This window comes from Haliotis asinina, chromosome 10, assembly GCF_037392515.1.
Source record: "Haliotis asinina isolate JCU_RB_2024 chromosome 10, JCU_Hal_asi_v2, whole genome shotgun sequence".
Taxonomy (NCBI): Eukaryota; Metazoa; Mollusca; class Gastropoda; order Lepetellida; family Haliotidae; genus Haliotis; species Haliotis asinina.
Genome location: NC_090289.1, coordinates 7,041,807 through 7,069,474, shown reverse-complemented (window position 1 = coordinate 7,069,474; position 27,668 = coordinate 7,041,807). Strand labels below are relative to the sequence as shown.

General features: G+C 40.0%; 1 protein-coding gene across 1 annotated transcript; it reads left to right on the top strand.

The window, feature by feature from the left end:
* The first annotated feature begins 10,439 nt into the window (after positions 1-10,439).
* On the top strand, positions 10,440-26,516 carry LOC137298334 (uncharacterized). Its single transcript, XM_067830545.1, has 17 exons — positions 10,440-10,502; positions 12,325-12,412; positions 13,113-13,366; positions 13,866-13,962; positions 15,208-15,428; positions 17,027-17,120; positions 17,398-17,618; positions 18,475-18,559; positions 19,992-20,126; positions 20,925-21,053; positions 21,853-22,079; positions 22,855-23,000; positions 24,086-24,225; positions 24,598-24,682; positions 25,239-25,407; positions 25,528-25,648; positions 26,224-26,516. Exons 1-17 carry the CDS (start codon positions 10,449-10,451, stop codon positions 26,376-26,378), a joined length of 2,421 nt encoding a protein of 806 aa, XP_067686646.1. The 5' UTR covers positions 10,440-10,448; the 3' UTR covers positions 26,379-26,516.
* Positions 26,517-27,668: the final 1,152 nt, after the last annotated feature.

Here is a 27,668-nt window from a genome sequence, read left to right as displayed (position 1 = left end):
GAGAGTCGAGCATTGGTCTACAACACGCGGTATTTAATCAAATCCGTACTGATCTGAGGGTTTTGAGGTAGGTGTTTCTTTGTTTGTTGTATAACGCCGCTGGGTATGTCTGAATATAATCTGTTGAAGTAAATATCCATATACCTTGACATGTTTGTTGCAATAGGCTATTGATCCAAAATACCAAAAGAGTTTACTTAACCCAAATGATTCCTCAACTAGCAAGTGAGTGTGTACCTAAAGATACACAAAACGTGGATACGTCCCATTTCGGCTGTGTGAGGTCAATACCGATCTCATCTCGACATGTCTTTTAGGAAATTATTATTTTTATAACGGTTTAAATACCATTGTTATAGTTGCGCTGTTGAATTGTAATGTTGATGATTAGACTTCTTTAGATATAAATAGTTATATAGGGATGTAATAACAACTCTTAATTTTTAATAATGTGATTATTTCTTTGTAACGTGGTGATATTATAAAAATTTTGACTTGGTACGTTGTCTCCAGAGGTCATGCCCGGCCACCCGTGTCCTGATAACCAAGTGACCTCAATATCCACTACCCCGTGCACCTCTCACCACCCTCTGAAAAACATTACCCCTTTCATACTTGACCTGGGCATTTACAAAAGATGATACGACTGATACAAGCACAGACACAAAATAGACAACCACTGATATCTCATTGTATCAGAAAACTCCTGTACTGTATGACAATAAATTAACTCACTGACTCACGAATCCAACATAAGAATGAATATTGGTCGTCATATTCAATGCTGCATTTATTTTGTGTGTCCTCTGATATAAACTAGTGCTCTTCAGTGCAGTGATTCATGTCTTGCAGTATAATGTGTAACAGCACAGATTCTCCAATGGTACCTTTGCCGCTAGAGACTTTTAATCTAAATCGTAACTTAAAAAGTCTAAATGTCCTTGCGTTGTACTCCTCGGCACTGTGGAAGGTGACCAGGCGTGAAAGTGTGAGACAAGACAAATGTTAACATGCTAAACGTTTGCCACTGCATGTAAGTAGAGCCAAATACCCAGTGTGCTATTGACAGACACGGAGTCGTCACGTGATCAGCGCCAAGCACCTAAATCCTCAACATTAAACAGCAAAACGCGAGCGTTATGCCGTCAAAACATTTATCCTGTTACACAGAGAGTAAATGTACGACACGGACAACTCTGTGAGGTGCGTTCTCACGGTGCGATTGTAGTAACAACGTGTAGCACAGACGTCCCCTTTGTTCATGTTGACATTATGTCGGCGACACGCCAGAAAAGTCTGATGTCACAAATCAAGAAACCGAACGGTTTATAGGATACTACTTGTCCCAGCATGTCAAATATTCCTAAAGGGACAGCAGAATCGACGCCCAGTCAATGAACAAATGTAATACCACGGGAGATGCGTCATCTGTACACCGACATTTTCATGGCTAGCGATTCTTCTTCACTCGACAAATCCATTTTGCTGAGTTATACGTGAAAATCTCGAGAGACATGAGTTGTATGCGACTTAAAATTACACAAATAACAATGTCGTTATGATTTTACTGCAAGTCGTATGCTACAAGTCGTTCCTACAAGTCGCACCGTGAGAACACACCTCAAACAGCATCGAGTCATATGTATTGTGAGTTGCCTGAATAACTCATAGTTTCCGTCGCTTTTAGCAATGTTCCACCAACATCACGGTTGAGGACACCAGAATTGAACTTCACAGGGCTGTGTGGAAAAATGAATGATTTCATCTTCGCATTCCTTTATTGTCGAGGAATATTCAAACAGTTCCAGCCTTTGGTGAATAACACTTTACAACTTCATATGTTCGAGACGCAGTCGAACATACTCTTTTTACCATGATTGCAAAGATCGCCATACCACTCTTGATTAGAAATTGCTCGATCAAGTTACAATATTTAAGGCGTCAATAAAGCTTTTTAAAAGCTTTATGGTAGATATATGGATGACATTTCGAAATTTGATCCATCAGTGACAAAAAAAGTGATGTTCCCTGTTTTGACCTGTACCACACGTTCCCGAATTATATCAGGTGAACAAAAGACTAGACTTCGACTATGTTTATGAGGGTTCCACCGGAGGAGCATCATGCGCTGACCTTTCAGCGAACCATGTCATCGCATCGCATGTTGACAATCACTAGCCTGTCTGATCCAGACTCGATTTGTTTGCAACATCATACATCTACAATACCGCTGAAACAAATATATATTCATTATAAAGTTACAATTGTACAGTCGACTCTGCATTTAACAGAGATCTTTTTATGATCGTGGAAAGGGTTTTGTCTCCTCTAACTACACGTGGATCATTATGGTTAACGATTCCGAATCTTTAGCTCTAACCACTAGTCTGTCACCCCGTCCCTTATGCATAATGAGTTAGTTAATAAAAGGACTCCTATTAATACAGCAGCTAGATGCGATATACCTCATTACAACGTTTTAAGTTAATGAATGGTTTATGTATTGCATTCTGAACAGAACATGGACGGGGGACAACTAGAAGTCTTTGTCTCGAATTATTTTGGGTGAACAGGGTGTCCCCAATGGGTGAAGCAAATGGTGTGGATTCATGCAGCGTTATCAAGCGATAAGGCGTATTTAAGATAAACATCTGTACAAGAATAACGTTGATACTAAAATACACCCTGCAGTGTGCAAAGATTAACATTTCTTCATTACGTAAATGAAAAAAACACTTCCAAATCTATTAATTGAATATCGCTACAAAAAGTAGCCGAGCAATCTGTCGATGATAACTTTTTGTGCAAATTTACGTTCATGATAACAGTCACCAGACCGTTTGGCAGGTACTCGAGATGTAAATACCGCGTAATACATCTGGAATGCTTCGTAGAGTAGCTAGAAATAAAACCCCAAAAGCAAGACTTTCGCGTTTGTTACCAAACACAAACTATTGGGTCACGTGTCTAAATTCTGATAACAACTTGAACTTGGGTTGTGTGTTTGTGTTTGTGTTTGTGTTTGTGTGTGTTTGTGTTTGTGTTTGTGTTTGTGTTTGTGTGTGTGTGTGTGTGTGTGTGTGTGTGTGTGTGTGTGTGTGTGTGTGTGTGTGTGTGTGTGTGTGTGTGTGTGTGTGTGTGTGTGTGTGTGTGTGTGTGTGTGTGAGGAAGGGGGCGGGGGGCTGGGGTTGGGGTCGAAGGTGCATCAACCCATGGGCCCTTGGGACCAGTAACTGTTTGCTGAATTCGATGACATTAGTAATTTTGAAAAATATTAATTCTTGAACGCTATAGAACTGAGGGTATTACTGTGTTGGAGTAGAACTATCTCTCCATGTTCCTTGACCCTTAGATTGTGTATTCCAAAACACAAGTTTCAATTCACAGAATGTTTTTGCTTTGGTCACAATAATATTATCCAAGTAGATTTTAAATTTTCTCCATCCGGCACATCACTGAGGACTTCCCCATAAAATCCTTCAATATAATACAGTTGCTATGATCTATGATTTCATTGCCTTCTTCTAGTCCTGGAATAAGATTTTGGTCGCTGATCGTGCTGACTCAGCTCTTACCAAATTGTAAAGTGGTTACATTTTGAGTAACGTATCCACATTAGAGGCGTCTTCGTGTTTTTAAAACAAACTGATGTAAAAAGCACGAACACCTTAAACCTACAAAAGTACATGAATGCTCGCCTTTGATCTCAGCACCTTCATGTCTAACATCATTATGTGGTGGGCCAGCATAATTATGAAATGAATGTACATGGCTATACTGGGCTTAAAAATCATCAGCGCCTATCTGCTGATTAAGGATACGATAACTTGCATCAACCAATTCATTTAGCCCAAGCAATGCAACCAACCCCGTTAAATGTTTTGTTAGAAGGTTGGCATGTTTCGGTAAATGTTTAACGCCATTCTGAGCCATATTCCAGACAGTTGTTTGTACACATTCGTTTCTAGACCAGGCAACCCCGTAAAATAAATAACGAGAATCTGCTGATCAAGGACGGTAACATACCAACCAATCTATTAAGCCTGCTTCACATCCTATGATACGTGTTCTGGTTTTAAGGGTTGTTCTGGTTTTAAGGAAACCCCTACATGAATTATTCAAGACAGCAGTCTGTCTCACATTCCCTGAACCACATTATTTTTCCTACAGCCTAACCCTCCATGCAGTGCTAAAGCCTTAAGTGAAGCAAGTGTAGATTTCCCCAGGTTCAAATCTCCCAACTCACAGCCTAACCCTCCATGCAGTGCTAAAGCCTTAAGTGAAGCAAGTGTAGATTTCCCCAGGTTCAAATCTCCCAACTCACAGCCTAACCCTCCATGCAGTGCTAAAGCCTTAAGTGAAGCAAGTGTAGATTTCCCCAGGTTCAAATCTCCCAACTCACAGCCTAACCCTCCATGCAGTGCTAAAGCCCTAAGTGAAGCAAGTGTAGATTTCCCCAGGTTCAAATCTCCCAACTCACTGGGGCTCCTTTTTAATCTAAATTGTTTTATTTGTTACTATCAACATTATTTATATTCAGGGACTACGCGTTAGTATAGACAGTTGACGCGTGTTTTCCTCGTCATTAGGGAGTACTGGTAGGCCGATGTATGTTCTATCATTCTCACAGTGTATTCGATTATAATACCTCTTTAACCAGTTGTTTCTAATATCCATAGAAAAGTGTAATGTTCATGTCTAGAGACTCTTGATCTGAAATATCAAAAAGATGAAGAAAAATTGCATGTATTAGCAGAAGCAGCAAATGCATATATACTCAGTCTGAAAGGAATTAACTGCACCTTATAAGGGGAAGAGTTTTGAAGTAGTTAATTTACTATTCTTAGTAAAGCTAAATGATTCCTCAAGCGAGGGCTGAGTGTAGCTGGAGAGAACATCTTTATGTACTAAACATGAAGACTCATTTAAAACTTGTTTTAAAGACAAGATCTCATCTCGACATGGGTTTTATGGAAATGTAAAAACTTGGTTGGCTTCCAGTGAATATTTTTTGTAACTTGTGAAAAATGGGAAATAATATAAAGACAGTCAAATAAAATGTGTGAGAGATTACTATTTTATATCTTTAACTTATTGATGACTCATATATATTTTGTTTTTACTGGTTTGGAACATTCACGCTATTTGACAAAACGTCCGTGACAGTCCCAGTGGTATTTTCTGTTTATACATTATATATATGAAAGATAAAACATTGCTTAAATTAATGGCAATGATTAAAGAGAGCCTTATTGATCTTAACATTGAGACATTTTTGTAGAATGTACGTTGCGATAAACACAATCGAGGCCATGTCTCGCCATTCGTGTCCGGGTGGTCAAGTAACCCAAATACTCATAGACCCGTGCACCTCTTAAGCACACCCCTTTTTGCACATGACCTAAACTTGTGAATAGCATCTACAGTAGATGATCAAGAATCAGTGTAACATATAAATATATTTTAAACTGACACTCCGCAAACTGATTGAGGAGATCAGGTGTCTTGTTCTTCATGAAACATTAGGCGTCGTTTACAAGCTCCTCGATCCACCAAAATAGTGAGTATGGTTTATCTTATTCTTCGATGAAACGTTCAATCCGTGTGTCTTTTGTTATAATTCAGTACACGTCTGTTTAGTGGTATGTTTATTTGGTTTTTTAACCCGACACTCAGCAGTATCCCAGCTATATGACGAAGGTTTGTAAATGACCTCGTCTTGATCTATCAATCCAGACAGAAATCGACGGAATGAGCAATTTGGATACGATGACATGTGTCTACGAAGTCAGCGGGCTTAACCATCCGATCCAGATAGTTGCCTTGCACAACAATCATGGATAGGTGAAGGCCACTTCTAATCCAGATTTTTGCGGGTGAATTCGGTGTTTGAGCAGAAGGGCAAATATTTAATAATGCATATAAACCGGTTTTTTTAAGAATGTTAAATTTCATGTTGCTTTGGTCTTGTTGTTATTAAATATTTATTCCAACACATCTTGGACGAGGAAAAACTTTGATCGAACTGTTTTGAGAAGCGTTCTCGCTACATCTGCTGTGGTGGTGTTTTAACGAAAAGAAATGGATGGTACTTTAAGGAGACAATGTAACCAGCTTATTCTTTTAAAATTTTGTCAGGTTAGAAACAGACAACGCAAAGGAACGCCGATAATATTCTCTATTGATTCAACCATTGCCGTGTGCTCTTCGGTGATAAGACGCCGTTTGTTCCTAGTCTAGGCTGGTCATTAACGCTTCTCAGTAACACCCAAGCCCCTAATGGTACACAGCGAGACAAATGAACAATTTCTAATTATATATTTTCCACACATAGTTGTGGGTCCTATAGTCAGAGCATCAGAACTTGTTCTCACTGAAGCCGGTCGACCGCGCGGTTTGTCTCCAGTAAATACAGCATGCATTATAAATGCCTCGTTTATATTCTCGAACATCATGTTTTGGATTATAACGTTCAGGCTCGGATATACATTAACCGACGTCACGTAGGAACATCATGATCTCTCATATCTACGTAAAGAGAGAGGGAGGGTGCTCAAGCAGTAACGATGACTTTAACAGTAGGAGGCAGTGAGTTCCGACAAGCCACTTCGGCGCTGTCATATTAAATACAATTTGATTTGAAAGGAGAACAGGCCACATACTGACCGAATTATTTCAGAGAGTTTCATCGTGAGATCACTAGCATTTATCTAATATACCGAGATACACAAGAAATAACTACTCCGAAAGGCGTGAAGAAGTGAGAGTCCATAGCACGTAAATGACGTTATGGATGAAGGAACAGGTTGGTTATACTTACCACGAGATAATGGTCCAGTGGCTAGGTCACTGTGAGTCATACCCGAGCTCGTTAGACGGGGGCTACCAGAGCGGAGTCGACATATTAACCTTTAGCGAACTAAATATCTGGTTTGACCAGATGTTTTCAGTGATACACCCATGCAATTATCATTGGAACTTGTGTTTAAATTCCAATAGCAACTTCAACTTTTAACCTTGGGAACATGTACTGAAAAGTGTGAAAAGTAACTTGATCGAAATCGGTTCCCCAGGAAATGAAATCGGTATTCCAACTAAATATATATGATGAACATTTGCGACACGGTGAAGGTGGCGTCATGTGTGTGTGTGTGTGTGTGTGTGTGTGTGTGTGTGTGTGTGTGTGTGTGTGTGTGTGTGTGTGTGTGTGTGTGTGTGTGTTTTGGGGTGGGGTGGGGTGGTGTTTGTAATTTGAGAAGACCAGGAAACGCCATGAATCGTCATTCACGCAAACCTCCAAGGGTTATGTTTTAGAATTTGATTCAAAAGTTTGATCCCAACATTTGAACATGTCTCGCATACGGCAGCTGGAATACATGTCGTAACATCGATCCAAAGCCGAATTTGTGTGGAAGCGCTTGGGGTCTGGTAAAGGATCGCCCGAGACGTTGAAGACCAATGATCATTGTCTGGCAGGAGGCAATCCCAAGACCAATGGGGACAGTACGACAGATGACGCTGCCGGCTACTTATCTCCGATCAAGTCGTGACTTCCTCACAGCCCGACACAGTGGTACATGCTCCGAGAAACCTGCAACTTGAGGACATGGCGTAGGATTCGTAGTGTGATTAAAGACTTCTACACCTTGTGGCTGTCGTCGACGTCGTATTGAAGCACCAGGGGCAGCTGAGCTTTTGGGGTGGCTCGGCAGTGATGTGGAGTTGCGTTCCTATGACTGCAAGATGAATTTCATTAGACTGTGAATGACAGTACCTCAACGGACAACGTTCTGAACAGATGTACTCACTAACGCCGTCGTATTACATTTCAGTAATCATTTCGTAGTAACTCGCCCGATATTTATAGAGGAGAACTCTGCACTCTACCCTTCTCGAGTCGTATTCGCCCATTTGCACCTCAACGTCTTTAAATAGTGTATAATAACTTCAACTTGTTCACTTTTGCTAAGCTTCATTCTCTAATACTCTGATGCTCTTAAAAAACCGTTTATTGTGCAACATCTACATCTACTATCACAGACAGTCGCAAATGCAGTTACTGCATCTCCCGATCTGTAACACATGCACACATTTTACTCTAGATACAAAAGGCATTATTCAGCTCAGGTTCAGTTTTTTTCATGATTTCATGAATTAGCCAGCTGATACTTGGAGCAGTAAGGAGCATAACTATGACTGGTATCTGTATCAGACAGACTCTAAATGCGCCTCAGAAAAGATTGGGGTTGACATTTTACCAATGCATGCAAATGACTCTTCTATGTCAGTATGGACATTTTGTAGTCGAACGTAAAAGGGGTGTAAAATTCTTTAAATCTCGTTAGCTTTCATGACTTTGACTTTCAAACTGAACGGAGTGAGAAACACCGGTGTCACTCAACACTGAATGTTTTTTGGAGGTTTTTTTGTCTGGGGATTACTGATAATGATGTTGACTGAACCATTTTTCTATATAGCAACCCCCCGAAAATACATGGACAAAAGAGCCTGCTGTGGTTTGTGCCACCACTGAAAACGAACAATACCGTTAAATACATGTAGTCTGAGGTAGGGCTCCACCTGCCCCATGTAGCCAAAAGCTTTCTCATTGTGGTAGTAATCTATTGGCACTGGTGGATTTTGTATGCACTGAAAGGCAAATATTTTGTGCTTTCAGACCAAAGACGTTAACAAGACGTTTCTTGAATGCATTGCTTCTCAAAGGGACCAGCTTGTAGTTTGTGCCTTTAGCAAAGTAAACAAAGTGACCCTTGTAAACGTTGTTATTTTGCATTTTGCTCTCAGATCAGCAGGAATGATTGTCTGGATTGTGTTCGTGCTTGCCATTTTCCCTTTACAGTCATATGGTAAGTATAATTGATATCATTTACTGATTACATTTTTTGCGCCATCTAGTCATAATTGACCCCTCCCCTCAGTTATTGATCCCAAATGCGCATACGCATGCAAGCATCCCCAGCCATCTGGATTCTACAGGAAGATTGGCGGATTATTACACTTCCAAGTATGCCATACTTTCGTGAAAACGGGTGAAAACAAATTGTGCACCCATCCCCATCCTCCTTTCTCAAAATGCTGTAACCGTCCCGCCCATATTTTAAGGTAGACAGAAGTGAAACAAACAAGAAAGTTTTTTTCTCGGCGGTGGTGAATTCATTATGCTACGTTTTCATATTACGTTTGCAGTGGTTCCGCTTTTGTTGTCAGCTTATGTAAAGTTTGTGGTTTTGACTAGAGATCCAATTTCAAGTGTATCCTTTCCTTTGAAGCGTATTACACTACATGTTTCTTCTGTTTCTTGCTATGCTAAATTTTAAATTTTCTGTCAGTCATAGTGTATATCCCGTAACGATTACAAATGTGATGACACGGACCAAATGGTATTATCAAGGTGTTGCATATATGTTACATTATCGTAGTGGTCCCTGTATGCAGTGTGTACTGATTCAGGAGGCGAACGATATGTAAGCAGTAGATTGTACATCATCAGAGAGACGAACGTCATGTTTTTGGATGCATCAGGGCTGATGAAAGGACGTGGGTTTATTTGAATATCCTAATGGTCTGGTTGTTCTTTCATATAGCTGGCGTACCTCCCCTCACCAGTTGCCCATCTTGCAATAATGGAGGGACATGTGAGGTTGATACGTGTCGATGCCGCGAAGGATACAACGGGCCAACATGCGACATAGGCAAGTACTTTCACGAACTTTGTTAAATCATTCGCTCTACCGAATGATCTATGCTCGAATAAAGTCACATCACATTAGAGTTATTGAAGCATTTTATTTGAAACATTCATTGATCCGAATTATTGTTTGGACTTTGGTACCTTAAAATGACACAGCCGTTTGAATGTCTGTATTTGTATTTGGTGGCATTTTTCTGTACATGGACTAAAACAACTCTGAGACACGGCAAATAATTACTGAAAATATTATAGCGGCGTCCACTACATCAGTGTTATTGTCATACACGTGTACAGAAAAGTTAACCATCATGAACATTTTGGGGAATATATTGATGTGAAGACTGAGCACACAACTTCATGTTTCCATATAAAACTATTTCATGTTCCTTAACTGTAGTCGCTTGCACAAAATCAATGACATTGCCATACACGTGTACAGAAATGTTAACGTTCATGAATATTTTGGGGGTTATATTGATGTGAAGAGCACACAACTGAATGTTTTACCTATCACTTCATGATCCTTTATCTGTTTAATATGCAGTAATGCGACCATTATTTACACTATTGGGTTCCAGTGGATATATTTGAGATGTCTGGATCTAACATTGTCGAGGAAGGAACGAGCGTTATCATAACGGTGACACGGGAAGACTCGTCAAGGGTTTTCACTTTTAATGTACATCCGTCCTGGAATGAGGATCCAGACCTGTCAGACCTAGCTCCCACTCTGGACATGGGTATTGGAATATTGTCTGCTGAAATAGTCATTACTGTCATTGATGATGACGTGAGTATCTAAACAACGCTTTTGTTCATACCAACTATCTTCCACTGGTGGTATAATCTTCTTTCCATGTGGCAAAATGGAAAACCAAACTCATCTCCGCATCTCTTCTAGTTTTGTTCGTGTCTTTCTTGCTCAACACTGCAATCAGCAATATTCCAGCTATATGGCGAAAACCTGTAAATCATCGAGTGTGATCAAGACAATCCGGTGATCATGAATCTTAATGTCTATTCATGGGCGATGGCGTAGCGTAGTGATTAAGACTTTCGCCGAAGACCCAGGTCCGATTCTCCAGATGGTGTTCCCCGCCCTGGTATTGCTGGAATATTGCTAAATGCGGCATGCATATAAATTCAGCCGTAATGTTAATGAACACTGCTTGGATGCACGTCACTGTCATGTTCAGTGATTTAATAATATCATGCTAGAACATCTGGTTATAGCGTCAATTTGAATCAAACCAAATACAATGTACAAATGCCCTTACTGTATGATACTTAGTAGACACATACTCGTCTTAATTCGCCTTTCTATTCCATGTACAAGATAATGGAGACCTTGGTTACAGCTGAAGTTGAGTGTGGTTATTTATTGAAACACCTAGTAAAACGTTGACAATGTAACCCTTACAAGACATTAAACATACACAACAAATAACTACATGGGGGACTTTTGTGGCCTTGATGCTGACAGTGTAACCCTTACATGAGATTAAACCTACACAACAACTAATTACATGTGGTACTTTTGTGGTCTTGATGTTGACAGTGTAACCCTTACATAACATTCAACCTACACAGCAACTAACTACATATGGTACTTTTGTGGTCTTGATGTTGACAGTGTAACCCTTACATAACATTAAACCTACACAACAACTAACTACATGTGGGACGTTTGTGGCTTTGATGATGACAATGTAACCCTTACAAGATATGAAACCTACACAACAACTAACTACATATGGTACTTTTGTGGTCATCATGTTGACAGTGTAACTCTTACATGACATTAAACCCACACAACAACTAACTACATGCGGTACTTACTTTGCCTTGTTGTTCACAGCATTATCTATTTTTGTGGTCATCATGTTGACAGTGTAACTCTTACATGACATTAAACCCACACAACAACTAACTACATGCGGTACTTACTTTGCCTTGTTGTTCACAGCATTATCTATTTTTGTGGTCATCATGTTGACAGTGTAACTCTTACATAACATTAAACCTACACAACAACTAACTACATGTGGGACGTTTGTGGCTTTGATGATGACAATGTAACCCTTACAAGATATGAAACCTACACAACAACTAACTACATATGGTACTTTTGTGGTCATCATGTTGACAGTGTAACTCTTACATGACATTAAACCCACACAACAACTAACTACATGCGGTACTTACTTTGCCTTGTTGTTCACAGCATTATCTATTTTTGTGGTCATCATGTTGACAGTGTAACTCTTACATAACATTAAACCTACACAACAACTAACTACATGTGGGACGTTTGTGGCTTTGATGATGACAATGTAACCCTTACAAGATATGAAACCTACACAACAACTAACTACATATGGTACTTTTGTGGTCATCATGTTGACAGTGTAACTCTTACATAACATTAAACCTACACAACAACTAACTACATGCGGTACTTACTTTGCCTTGTTGTTCACAGCATTATCTATTTTTGTGGTCATCATGTTGACAGTGTAACTCTTACATGACATTAAACCCACACAACAACTAACTACATGCGGTACTTACTTTGCCTTGTTGTTCACAGCATTATCTATTTTCGTTGGCAGGAAGCGGAAACCGAAGAGTTTTTTGACCTTTCTTTAGAATATAACGGACTAATCAGAACGTTCCCCTTTTCGATCACAGACAATGACCGTAAGTGGTAACATTATAATTATTATATTGTTACAATTTCAGCTCAAAGCTTTCATAATAAGGTAACATTGACGAGCATTATACATCGACTACACGTTAATTGGATAAAACACAATTAAAATTAGAAGATTATTAATAAATGAATAATGGCGAATGTTCAATATAGTAACAACCGGCGCTGATTGTTGCGATATGATTCAAGGACATGTCTTTCCAAAGCGTTCTTAGCTTTGCATTCAGTCTGTCGGTGATCAAATTTAAGAGAAAGGGTCGTCCTTATGTTGAGCTTACGTTTATTGTGGTATCAATACATTTATATCGTGACAAAAACAATAAGATTAAGTAAGTATTTTCGATGAAGAAGTTGTTAACAAATATGATGAGTATGATTTTGAAATCAATGTCTTTACACTAAGAAAAAGTTATTACCATTATATGCCTTCTTTGCCGCTAACTCCTTGGGAATTATTGCTGGGTTGAGCTATTTACTTCAGTAAATAATCCCTCCCTCTCTCTCTCTCCCTCTCTCTCTCTCTCTCACACACACACACACACACACACATACACACACACACACGAAAACCAAAAACAAGAGTTCAAGTGCTCAATGTGATGTTAAACAATAAAGACGTATTTCTGTGTTTGTATTTCGAGTTCACCTTGCCACCTTGAATAAGATCTGATTTTTTCAACTTTCCAGCTGTTGGTATAACCTTAAACATATCTACAACTACAACTGAGGGAGATACCATAGGTTTTAGTGGCGTTCAGTTTAGCATACCGAGTGGCACTGTGAATCCAGTGGACCTGACGATGGCGGTGAGGACGATCACCGCGGCGGAGAACACAGACTATACAGTGTCGTCGTCTTCTGTCCTTATTCTCTACGACCCAGCAGATCCTACATCTCGTGAATCCCTCAACTCCTTTGTAATAAGCATAATAGATGATGCCGTAAGTGTTTATTTCTCGAGAGAAACAACACATATGATTTTACCGTACTAAAAGTATCGTGCTCACTGGTTCCTTAGAAAAATTATATCGGTTTTGTTTCTGGAGGATGGTAGAGTCTTGTCAGTCCCTGTCGTTGGCAATTTGCACGTTACATGTTGCAGCTCATGACACGTAGAATCCGTTTCTACGGGTAATTACCACATACTTAATTCGTGAGACATGTGAGAACATTACAATTAAACCAGCCGAACTTACTTTACAAGTCTTAGCTACGGGTCTTTCATGTTACAACTGGTCTTCGTGCTGCGGCTGTGGTCTACAATAAACAAAATCTTTCAACTCACTCACGCACCGAAACAATCAATCACTCTTTTACCCACACAGAAGCCATAAATATCCCCAAAGTACACAAACACAATCGCTTTCTTTGATTAGCTCTTAGAGGTTCTACTGTTGTATGTTTTGTATGTAATACATCAAATGTTTTTTTGTCTTCTAGCTGTTTGAACCAGACAAGACTTTCAGCATTGACTTCTCATCTTCATATCTACTAACAGGCGATGTGAGCACGGTCATAACTATAGAGAATGAAGACCGTAAGTTGTGGAAAGAAAAGCTGACTGTCGCCATTCAGTGTTTACATGTTCATGAAAATAAAGCAGTCCGGCTGAAAATGGGGAACTGGAGATAACGAAGGTGGCGATGAGAGAATACTGACTTAATATCGATTGTGTGAAGAGAAACACTCTCACTCTATAACCAACCTAAGCCTACTTTGGCAGGTTGAGTAATTTTGCTGTTGACTGACTGTTATTTGCACTGTAATTAGTACTACTTCAGTTGTTAGTATTTTATAATGCGGTTGTTACTGCGCCGCCATGATTAGACTGCAGTGATGTGTATTCATTCTTAAACCTGGGCAATCATATAATACAAAACGGCAAAACAATTTCCACCTCGGTAAGAATTTTTTCCTGACTTACGCTAGGTAACTGACTAAGATACAGTTCCTTGTATATTGAACTCACAGTCACTTAAATTTATATGAAAGCAGACTACATCGTGCGCGAGCGTTAGTTTGAAGCTACATTAAGCAGTATTACAGCCATAACATGGCTGTCTTTAAACAACTGTGTATGGATCAGATAACCCAGTGATTATCACCACGAGACACGGTAACAGAGCATGTGTTTATGGATCATTATCAAATAGTCATGATACCAGGTGTTTGCTAAAATGTGGGCGTATCCCGCCCCACCGACAGCACCCGTGTAGACACATGCAAAGGCTAGTCAATAGTTTATCTGACAAAAAAGGAAGGCATGGTACAAGTCAAAATAAGAATTTGTATCCTATATGATATTTCTAACTGTTGAATTAAATTTTCGATTTTCAAGACATGTCTCGCTCAGTTGCTGACACTTGTTGTTGCTGTGGGGTAAGTTATTACAATAACTGGTGGTGTATTTAATACATAGGCGGATACATGAATTTCCTAAGGGGAAGGGGGCTGTGAGAACTGTCTCGGGTTTTTGTTGTTGTGGCTTCAGGACTGCTCGCACATTTTGTGACTAGCATTTATGAGGGACGTTTGTCAAAAGCGCCCCTCCCCTCCCCCCTTCATGGATCCGCCAATGTCATAGTGGTATTCTGCCCGGACCTTAAACGTGCAGTGTCTGTGACACTGATTTCAGCCTAGTAAGGTTTGTGTTTTTGGTCAAATCCATTTTCAGATATACACCTTCTTTTGTCGGGCAGTTTATACACTTTTCACTATAGGTCCGCGAATATCAGATATAAAAAATGTGAGGTTTAATCATGTTAATGTCCACGTGTTTCAGTGTACATCCTGACAGTTCCGAATCCTGCCATTTTTGTTGAAGGGGGTATAGCATCACTCATTTACACAAGGAATAGTCCGATAGGTGAACTCACAATCAACATCACCAGTGTCGATGGCACCGCCATCCTTGGCATCGATTACGTTATCGATGATTTATCTGTGACCTTTCCTTTCGGATCCGCATCTGCTACGGCTAATTTCACCATCATTGATGATATAGTAAGTATGCCATATGTGTTCTATGATCATATGTCTTTCAGCCGAAAGCGGCACGGATGGTCCATTTTCATTGTCAGATCTACATCCTTGACAATGAAGTCAGTTTGATACTGGGACGGTCTCGTGTGTTTTATTATTTGGTGTACAAAGAGCGTCAGGCACACCATGTTACAAGCATCTGTGAGACAGGTTTTTAATCTGTCATCCGTCGGTTACGATTTTGGTTTATTCAGTATTCGGAGCTGGTTTCAGTCACGGCTCAGGGTTCCGTTTCACGTGGAAAGCTCGAGAACAATCGAAGTCTCGTGTTTATGTTTTTCAAAGGGAGGTGAATCAAAAGTACTGTTTTAGAGACGTGCCGCTTAAATAATTCGCTGTAGGAAATGTGACCCATACTAACAGACACTAAAACTTTAAATATTGTGACCCAGTTACAACTACCGCAATAATAATTAATAAAAACTCAAATTAAGGAAAATGCACTCTCGTAACACTCTTCCCCTTGAGGAAAAGAAAGTTTCTGTTATAATCATGGCAATAATAACATAATGACATGATATACTGGAGACTTTATGAGTATGGATTTGACTTTTTCAAATGCAGTCTGACAAATGACAACCTGGACGAGCCCCTAAGTTTGTTACGGTTAAGAATTTGCAGTGACAAAAGGTGTAAGGTACCCCCTGAGAACCAGCAAAACAGAACAAAGGCAAGTCTATATTAAGCAAAGAGAGGAAGTTATACAAAGTCATAAGTCAATTTCACAATTCCGATTTCAAATACAGTCCAAATGAGACAAAATCTAAGGCAATGTCGACAAATGTATAGCAAACTCACCAGAGTCTTAGTGCGAGAGAGAAACAGTTATGCAGAATGTAACACAGCGAGCGGTCTGGCAGCAGTCAGGCGTTGACGGATGCAGAAAGATATACTCCAGTTAACGTGTCCGTGTTCGTGTCCGTCGCGTTCACATTCAGTCATTACCTGAAAGCTCGAGCACATACGACCATCGCCACTAACGTGGAAAGCTCTAGAACAATCGGAATCTCGTGTTTATGACGAAGGGGCAAGGAATAGCCCAGAAACGTTGTGAAAACAATAAAGAAGTTGACATCCATAACATTTTGTCGTATATTAGAACACCGACTTATAAATACCTCTCAAGAACCTCTCGTGTTTATGTGTTTCAAAGGGAGGTAAATCTAAAGTACTGCTTTAGAGACGTGCCGCTTAAATAATTCTTTGTTGGAAATGTGACCCATAATAACTAACACTAAAACCTTAAATATTGTGACCCAATTACAACTACCGCAATAATAATTAATAAAAACTCAAATCAAGGAAAATACACTCTCGTAACAAGAGGATAACTCGCCACACCAATAGGTATTCACCAAGACCTTTCAATAATTCAAATTCAATACCAATATTTCAAAGTATTTCATATCTTTAACATTTTACAATTCAAGTGGGAACAAGATAAATATAATTATTCATTTTTTACATAATATGTTAACTCAACATTTTTTTGACGTTAAGGAATTTCTGTCATTTTTATTTGTCATTATTACCTGCATGTATATTTGTATTTCTTTCAGGAGTTTGAACCAAGAGAGTCGTTCATGGTGACAGCCAGTTCTCCGCTACTGACATCAAGTGTTGAGTCCACTGTGCTTATAGATGACAATGAAGGTAGGTAACTCTTACAGTAGCATAACAGTAAAACCTACGTATAGACGCGTGGCTGTGCATGTGCTCGGTAAATCTCTCAGTATTCTCCAGCTCTGCTTTTAGCGAATACCCAATGCAACCGGGGTAAAACAAGCTGACCTAATAAGAAAATGAAGTGGAATTTCAGTTCGATGAAAGCGACAATAATTTACAACAAATTAAACATTCTGGTATAATAAAAGATCGTCGTATACATTCGGAAGAATATACCCTTTGCTGTTATGTTTTAATTCAAAAGTCGACACTTTAACGCTGACCTCGTTCCCGGCATCGTATGAGTCCACCAGTCTGGAGGTCACGTTGCAACGGTCACACGCTGTTGCTGACTTGACCGTCCAGGTGACCACGACGGATGTGACTACGGCAGCTGACGACTTCACGCACCTGTCCGAAAGTTCTGTCACTTTCCCCATCGGTTCCCTCACTGCCTCCTTAACCATTGATATCACAGATGATCACGTAAGTAAGACATGTTTGTATCTGGGAAGAATGTACATGCTACCTTGACATTCAAGAATTCTTTAATTTGATTCTGTTTTTTTTCTTGATAACTCTTTAAGCTGATTTTTCTACACCTACAAACATTGACTGTGAAATCACTGGTCAATCAATCTACGACCTACGCATACATGCATGTCTGTTTGAATGTTTCGGTGCACTTTCAGAAAATATACCGTTAACTAACCACATACTAACCACTTTTGCTAACAATGCCGTTAAACCAAACTCACTCATTCCAGCACGGTCGACAAAGACAGATATATTCTTGGTGGTTCTTTCTGATATGTTCAATATAATAGAAAGAAGGTTATATAGGCTTGAAGCACATATAGCAGTCAGGATATTCTGTTTATTGCTCTTCCGGACAGATTCAGTTCTTTTCACATTTTGATGCGTGATAATATTTCATTGCACTTTAAAAGCCTAGCTAAAAATTTTCAGTGTTCCTTAAACCTACGGTTGATATTTCGCGTGTGCAATGGAAGTCATGGACTTTTTTAAAGACCTAACTGAAAAGAATTATTTGGTTGGGATATGTTTTCCTAAGATATAAATTTTACATAGCTTACAAAATGCCGCCTAAACATGATAAAGGAAAAGCTTTCAAAGCAAGATTACAAATTTCACTGCCTCTATCATCATTTGAAGACGCCAATATCTAGGGTTACCATAGTAAGTAGTTTATACTGTACATCGCTTCTGTGACAAGTAACAACGCTATATTAATTCTACAATGCAAAGTAAATAAATACAAAACTTCTGTGGTGAACTACAAACATCTTGTTCTGTTTAACATCCCTTGATTACGTTCCAGGACACTGAAGGTGATGAGGTCTTCACACTGAGTATATCTGGGGCACACTTCACCCCTATCAATGCCACGATAGTTGACAATGAGGGTAAGTCGGTATGCTGAGTATCCCACACGTTTCAGCCCCCAGACCTTTTAACAGATCAACGTTTATTATTTGCACGAATAAATAAGAAAAGAAGACTCTAAGATCCACATCAACACTTCTCTGTATGACACATTAGCCTATGCATAAGGTTTTGATAAATATCGACATGGAAAAAAAATTCTCAAAAATACCAGAAAGGCATAGATAGTATTTTTCGAATTTGAATCACTGGTATCTATGTAATCAGTACATTTATGGTGAACGCTGTCTGCAAACATTTCCGAGTTTGAATCCATTGTCACTGAGGACAACTCGCCAAAACGCACCAAAATCTGTTTTCCTCAATAAATGCAATAAATTGTGAACAGGAAGAAATTCATGCGTTTCCTTTTGCACGCACATCATTTCCAGTAAAGGTCATGGGGTTTTAATGCACTTGCGACAGTTGACAACCGTAAATTTGGTGTTAAGTTCATGCCTTTGTTACGAGTGTGTATTTTCTGTATTTTTATGTTATTAATTAAGTAATAATTATTATTTGGTCACAACATTTAGTGTTTTGAATAATAATTATGATGGGTCACATTTCGTTTTAATAGCTGGTCAACACTTTTAGGATTCTGGTTTTCCGGAATTTATCTGCTCCTGGTTTTTTACGTGTTTACTTCCGGGAGAATTATTCGAGGGCATTCTACAGTGTTGACGATTGCCGTATGTGCCCGAACTTTCGGGAAATGACTTAGCATATATGAAAAGGCTGTTTGCCGTGTTGAGACTTTGGTGAGTTTGCTATATTGTATTTTGTGACCCATTGACTTAGATTTTGTCTCTCTTGGATTGTTTTTGTAATGAGCATTGCGAAATTGATTTGTGACTTTGTATACCTTGCTCTCGTTGCATAATAATACATAATTTGAACGTTTATGACTTGTTTTGCTGGTTCTTACATCGTTTGTCACGGGAAATTTTTAACCGTAACAGTAGATTTTCTGAGGCTCACCGCAACAATGCGACTGGGCATTTGGAGGTTTGGTGTTTATTTTTGTTTTTTTTTAGTAGTATATATCTATCACCTAGGGATCCCCATCTTTCCTAAGAGTCAATCTGAATGTGTTTTAGGTTTGTGTGTTTTTACATCAACAGGCTAACCTTATTTCAGTGTGTTTTTGAGTGACAACGGACTTTTGCTTTGGGGATTTGCAACCGTTGGGATAAAAACCTCTTACATGTCGTAATGTCCTGTATCTTAGCAAACTGTCAAGCGTCAGACTAGTGGCAAGCGTCACGAACACACTAACAGAAAGACCACGATGATAACCGCCCTAACGTCAATATTCAGCAACGAAACTTTTTCTTTTGTTTTGGTTTCGTTTTTATAGCAGGTAACTTCATGGAGAAGCGTCTTATGACATATATTTTGTCTGAATTACAGGAAGCAGACTTTTTGATTGCCGCCGAAAGGGTAGCGGGTGCTCAGCTCCAGAAGACGTGTGTCGCCCAACACTGCCACTGTGTGAATGTGTTGGTGATCCCCCAAGGGAGGGCGACATGTGCAACATTGTGACAGGTACAACGTGAACTGGACACTGTAGATTAACGCTTAGTGTCTGAATATGCATAATTTTAATGGTGACGATTTATACTGAAAAGGAGACCCAGTGAGTTGGGAGAGCCTGGGAAAAGACTTGCTTCATTACGGATTTGGCATTGTAGGTAGTAGAGATAAAATGCGCTTTCACGGACTGTGACACAGGCAGGGGATAGACGGTCTACTCACCACATACCGTGACAACCTATTGTATGGACTTTTGATTTCATGTAGAACAAGTAAAACATTGAGCGTTTTAGTTCCATCATCAGTCAATTAACTGTCATATTATCGGTGTTCAGGACCCTGATCCACGAAGCGTTCGTAGCATGACGATGTTCGTAAGCCTATGAAAAACTACACAGTTACGACGGATCGTAACATTACGAATGCTTTGTGGATCGGAACCCTGGTACATCACTTTATTGTCTGTTTCTTACAAGGGCCACCGTGTCATGGCGGTACTGACGTGCGGCGTCACCTTTCTATGTGCATGACTTGAGTAGTGTGTGATATCAACAGGATACACCCACACCTTTCACGAACAACTCGTGTCATCACTGAGGTTACACCCCTTTAATCAGTATCGACGGATAGTTGATATTTTCTGACATTGATGTTGTAGATTTGGTTACTAAATGTTTTTCATCGTTACTTTTACTGTTGTTAGTATAATGGTACCTGATTTATCTAAAGGGATTGAACGTATTTAGTCAGGTACACTTAGATGCTTAAGGTTATCTGTTACTGATGACCGTGTGTAATGTATCACTCTAGACCAGAAGACCGACCGTGCCTGCCGCCAGAACACCTGCAGCGACCATGGAGAATGTCAGGGCGACCCGGTGTCTCCTTCATGTGCCTGTTTCCCTGCTTACTATGGAATCAACTGTCAGCATAGCATCTGTGAGTATAGATTCATGCGTTCATGCGTCACTATTTACATGCTTTAAGTTTACCCTTGACGATCCGGGTTAGAACTGATCTTCAGTAACCCATGCTTGTTGTTAGAGGCGACTAACGGAATCAGGTGGTCAGACTCACTGACGTTGTTGACACATGTCATCGTATTCTAATTGGTTAGACATATGTTCATGGTATGTTAATCGCTGGCTTGTCTGGTCGAGGTTTCATTATTTACAGAGAGCCGCCATGTGGCTGGAATATTGCATGCATTATTTAACTGAGCGGCAAAGATAGTATACCGTGTTAGATAATATAATTACTGATGTCTGTTCAACTATTGCTCAGTCTGTAAGAATAATCTTCGACTTGCTGATTGTTAGATAGATTGGAAAAATGTGAAAACGAAATTTGAAGCACCTGATCCGTACCATTGATAACATGTAAAATTGAGTCGGAAACAGCACATACATTAAATCAAATACACGCCCCAGCAGCTGTGAATATAGCGACAGCTTTTGACAGCTTTAGAATATAGAACATAATAACGTAAAAAAATATTTGAGTTTTGTCAATGCCGAGGTACTGTTCATGTTTTGGTTATAGTATCTATTACTTATTGAGGGTTAGAGATTCTTTAGTCTCGCTATATATTATGTTGAGCTTGCCTTTTCCCAACAGTTAAACGGCCCGACAAATTAGGAGAAATCAAATATGAACAAACATGTCACGTTGAATCATAAAATTCTGAATCAAACTAGGTAGATATTGCTTCGTAATGCCGATATATGTTTTCAACCAGTTAAAGCTGAATGTACCAAGGACTATATGGTGGTCTATGCAAATCCACACGGAGACTTTGAAGGAGCAATATATATCACTGATAAGCGGGAAGAAAGTGATTGCATGGCAACCAGCATACCCGATCCACCAGATGCAGGAGACAGCATCGACGATGATTTGAGAGGTTTCTTTGTCAACATTACCCACGCAAGCACCGCATGTGGAGCGATCACGCCACAGGAAGAGGTATCACGTTGTTCATATCACATAGAGTGAGTGAGTTGAAATTGGGTACGCTTTCAACAGTATTATAGTTATATTATGGCGCATCATTTAGATGTGAAGCCTCAGGATCTGAACCTACAGTCGTAGGTGCCTAGCTTGCCCAAAGACGCAACTGCATATGCCGAACTGCGGCGTCCTTAGATACCTGGTCCAAATGAGTGATTGAGTGAATTCAGTTTTACGACACACGCATCGGTCTGTAAGTAATCGAGTCAATCTAGTTATTAAAGGCATGAACATTGATCTCCGCAACTGTGACTTGTGTCAACCAAATCAGCGAGCTTGTCTCTTACAACAAGCATGGGTCACTGAAGATCATTTCTGACCCGGATCTTCCACGGGTTGAGCCACATGAAATTCTACTACTAGGATTGTACAGGGGTATCATTTCTACGCTGGATGATGGATAGGCAAGTGTTCTCTCGTCATATCAAAGGCTTGAGTATACAATGGGATCCAGATGATGAAGCTTTGGTATCTATTGGTGGGACACCGATTACAGCAGTGTCATTGCAATCGCACTAACTGATGCAGGATCTTCTCTCAAACAAGAGCAAATGAGTTTCTGTAAATAGTGTAGTTCTCACTCATAGTACAGAATGTGTGAGTTAACATGTAACGTGGCATCAGCAATATGTCAGCCATTTCGCGACGACATGGTAAAGGGTTAATTTAGCTGTTTTATGGAACAAATGCAATGCTGTAGCTTCAATATTACATGATTTTGCATTTACAGGGAGCTGACATTATTTACACAAGGCTGTTCACTATCCAGTACAACCAAGCCATCAACACTGGCCTTGACCAAATAGTCATTGTAACATGCACGTTCAACAAGGACAACCTCCTGGTCAGGGATGCAGTGATCACAAACCCTAATGTGTGAGCTATGTTCATCTAAAATCTCTTTATCAACGCATATTTCAAGGAATAGGTACAAATCCTAAGGTATGCCTCAAGGTTGTTCCTGGTTTGAATTTTGGCCGGTCAACACAATTATGCTATATCTGACCGAATAGAACCGAATGGAGACCGTATTACAGCCCAGTAGAACCATAGTCAGACAGTGTGACTATATACATCACAGTCCAGTGGTATCATGGTCAGACTATGTGACAGCATATACTACGGCTCAGTGGTACCATGGTCAGACTGTGTGACAGCATATACTTCGACTCAGTATGCCATGGTCAGACTGTGTGGCAGCATATATCACGGCTCAGTGGTACCATAGTCAGACCGTGTGACAGCATATACTACGACTCAGTATGCCATGGTCAGACTGTGTGACAGCATATATCACGGTTCAGTGGTACCATAGTCAGACCGTGTGACAGCATATACTACGACTCAGTATGCCATGGTCAGACTGTGTGACAGCATATACTACGACTCAGTGGTACCATAGTCAGACTGTGTGACAGCATATACTACGACTCAGTGGTACCATGGTCAGACTGTGTGACAGCATATACTACGGCTCAGTGGTACCATAGTCAGACCGTGTGACAGCATATACTACGACTCAGTGGTGTCATAGTGGTATCATGGTCAGACTGCGTGACAGCATATACTACGGCTCAGTGGTACCATGGTCAGACCGTGTGACAGCATATACTACGGCTCAGTATGCCATGGTCAGACCGTGTGACAGCATATACTACGGCTCAGTGGTACCATAGTCAGACCGTGTGACAGCATATACTACGGCTCAGTGGTACCATAGTCAGACTGTGTAACAGCATATACTACGGCTCAGTATGCCATGATCAGAATATGAGGGTCTGTATCTCAAGGCCCAGTGAATGTTGATGTTATCCGTAATTGGATTGACAGGTCCAAATTCGTACATTATTTCATTAAGTTTGAATAATGTACAACTCATAAACAACACAAATCCATGTGGATTCTCAACGGCCTTTGCTATATGTTATTTACTGAGTAAACCGTCAACGATGTTCACACAGAGGTCCGTTCTCCAACGAAACTGCGACCAATACGTTCTCCCCGGTTTCCTTGGCTGCCGACGTAGATGGGTCACCACTGTCATCGTCATCCTCGATCCGTCTGTCCAAGAAGGTCTGTGTCACACTGGATGTTCCACAAGGTAAAGCTGCTCTCTTTAAACACAGTTACTGAAAGTATGTTAGAGTATCAGCTTCACGTTGGTACGCAGTGGACGACATGTTGCAAACGGTGAACGACATGTACGGTTAACACCTCTCTGTCACCTTAAACTCTGGGGTGGTGGTAGGTGTAAAACTAGACTCTTTGGAACTCTGACAACCCCAGAATCATGAGTTTCCAATTGAGAAGGAACATAGTTTGCAAAATGTGTGTATATTGCTCTAATAGAAACAGGAAACTGGTGTTATTTGACAAGATGTATGTTGTAAATATGATCTATGCATGTATGCCAATATGTTGCATAACTCCGTACTCGATCTATTGAGGATTACATTTCACACATGTGTTTCAGAGTTTGGCGGTCTGGAGATTCTCCGTATCGCGTTCAGCAACTCGCTCCCTGATTCGCCCGTGTCTTGGCCGGTGTACACGAGGGGGTGTGTATTTGGACGGGAATGTGTGCAATTATTCAATCACTTCTTAAGGATATTGACAGAATCTACGTTTGGCACTCACGATTACAATCGATGCTTTTCGATCTGCTTTGCTAGACCAAGTCCAGTGTTCCATATTTGCTCAGAGTGGGTGTGATATTGCGCCGCTTTCAGCAATACTCCAGGAATATGACGTCGGAGACCCCAGAAATGGTCTGCACATATTGTAGCCATGTCAGGAATCGAACTCTGGTTTTCACTGAGCGAACGCTTTAACCGCTATACCCAGTACCAGACCTTAGGAATTTGGAAACATGTGTACATTCCGAGTTCATTGTGGTACCTGTACATACACCAAGATCACATGCACATGAGGAAAGGACGAGTCATTAAAACGCCAAATGAAAGCTAAAAATTTCAGTTACTGAAACAATCTATTTTCTTTGAAATTCGATGAGTAAACTAAATAATTCTCAAAGGGAAACAACCTCGACAAAACATCTGATTTGTAACAGACTGCTATTCAGTTCTTTCTAAAACTGATAATTAATTACTACAGTTGCCAAGACGTTGATGCCGTCGCTGTGTTGGTCAATGTGCCCTACTACCCACAAGACAACAAACGCACCATCAGGTTCTGCTTCTCGGCCTTCAAGTTTGTCAACAGCTCCCGTCTGACCTTGGAAATCAACCTGCGCGTATGTGTCAACGCTGGAGACTGTGACGTGGTAAATACTAGCAATATTTAGTCAAATATGGTCTTACATTATCCTTGTTCATCTGTTGTTATTGGTGAAACCAGTTATTTGACATGTGTTAATCTAATTGCCTCTCTGTTTTGTTCTCAGCGTCAGTGCATCCCAACTCGACGCAAACGTCAGGTATCTAACGAGGAAACGACTGTTGAGCAAACTTTCAATGTTTATATCCCTGAAACCAGCGACCCGAACAGTCAGACAGATGGACCAGGTAAGTGAAAACTATTACGCTATGACCCATGAAGATCCAGGATAGAATATGCTTAGAGGCAACAAACAGGATCGGGTGGTCAGACTCGCTGACATGGTTATTACATGCCATCGGTTCACAATTGCACAGATCGATGCTCATGTTGTTGATCACTGGATTGTCTGGTCCAGACTCAATTATTTACAGACCGCTGTCATATAGCTCGAATATTGCTGAGTGAGGAGTAAAAATAAATTCTCTCACTATTACTGTATATAAGAACATCTATGCATTTATTAATCAATGACGCAGACACTTGACGATTGTCAAATATTGACTAACTTTTGTCCACGATGGCAAATTTGACCATAAAGCAAAAGAAATTGTGATTATATCCATTTATTGATAACTAGACCGTAGCTGAAGAAGTCGATATACATTCCACTTCGCTACACAGCTAACTACTCTCCAACACCGACCCGACAAGATTGTGTCATCAATACGGTTTGGAATCATCAAAACGTGATTTGCCAAATTAAGAGTCAATAGTGTATTTCACTGAGAATGTATTTTATTTAACGTACTGTGTTTTCCAGGTACATCGGTGTCCCGGGTCAGTGATAGCAGTTCATGTCGGTTGCCATTTGAATTCCTACCTACCGTTCTTTGTCTGGGAGGCATTGTGGCAGTTCTAATGGCACTGTGTGTGTTCCTCACATTCAGGCTTCTGCACAGACCAAAGGCCTCATGAGAGTCTTCAACAGAAAAATACTACCAGCATCAGTCCGTAATGCGCATGTACGAGGCAGAACAACAATTAAATATATTTTCCGTTAACGAAGTCCCCATACTTCAGCGTGCATTCGCAATAAAAAAAATAATGTCAATGTAGTTTCAATGTGTTTTTCAGCACATTCCATCTTTGACATGTTTGATATCTTAGATAATTACAAGACATAAAACTTTATAATTTTAACACCACAACGCGACAGAGTAACAAATATCGATCTAAATAGATTCGTTGACCATAAACTTCAACATAGATAAACTTATACTGACTATATTATTTACTTGCAATGGCATGCTGTGTTATTAACATCACTGTCATTTTTTTTTCTTTCGGGGTGTAGTAAGGAGATGACCCTATTGCAACATGGCTATAGAGGTCGTTACGTGGGCTCGTCATACCGAAGACCCGAGATCGCTTCTATACTTGGGTAAAGTGTGTAAAGTGGGTGTCAAGTGTGATGTTGCTGGAAAATTGCTAAAACGGCTTAAAGGTGCACTCCCTCACTTACTTTGCTAAGAGGAATACCGAGCATTTTTCTGATGAAGGTTTGTTCCCGTTACACAATGGAATTCAGATCAAACAACCATCAGAAAACTTTCCCGTCATTGGACATTTATATTACCATTCAAAGAAAGTACTGGATACTGGATATACAAAATTGTTAAAATGCAAATGATGAAGCCAAGGAGACAGATGATGAAAAGAAATTAAGGGACATCTGTGCCATTTATATGGAAATGTTACACCTGTATGGATATTTATTGCTGTTTTTTCATATGCATTCATTTGGCATTTGATAGAGAATCACTGACCCGACTTGCATTTACAAACCACGAGCTATCGAGTTTCGCACATTGGGTGTGACTTCGGATCACACTATCAGTTTATTTACAGAACATATCCAGTCTGTCATTATTCAGTGGATGAGTGCTGAACATAATAATTTTCTGATAATTAGTTATGCACTGCTTGATTGTCCTAAATGTACTGTGTTATCTGTAAGCTATGAAATGCGCATTTCCTTTGGGAATTATCTGTTACTGTCTATAGTCGGGTCAAGTAAGTGCAGAATGTATACCACCGTATGACTGGAATATTGCTGAGAGCGGCGTTAAATGTCAGTTTGTGTGTCATAAACTATAACGAGAAGGGTCACAGTGGCCATCGCCTTACAAGCCTACTTCTTTGCTGCCTCTATACAGAAGGAAAAATAGAACATTATGAATTCATTACTTTGCATCAAGCATTAAC

Bases quoted from the DNA above. Each gene is read 5' to 3' on its own strand.
- LOC137298334 (XM_067830545.1), top strand. From the start codon at position 10,449: ATGGGTATTGGAATATTGTCTGCTGAAATAGTCATTACTGTCATTGAT. The intron at 12,413-13,112 runs GTAAGTGGTAAC...TCAACTTTCCAG, and splicing joins TTCGATCACAGACAATGACC to CTGTTGGTATAACCTTAAAC. The intron at 21,054-21,852 runs GTGAGTATAGAT...GTTTTCAACCAG, and splicing joins CAACTGTCAGCATAGCATCT to TTAAAGCTGAATGTACCAAG.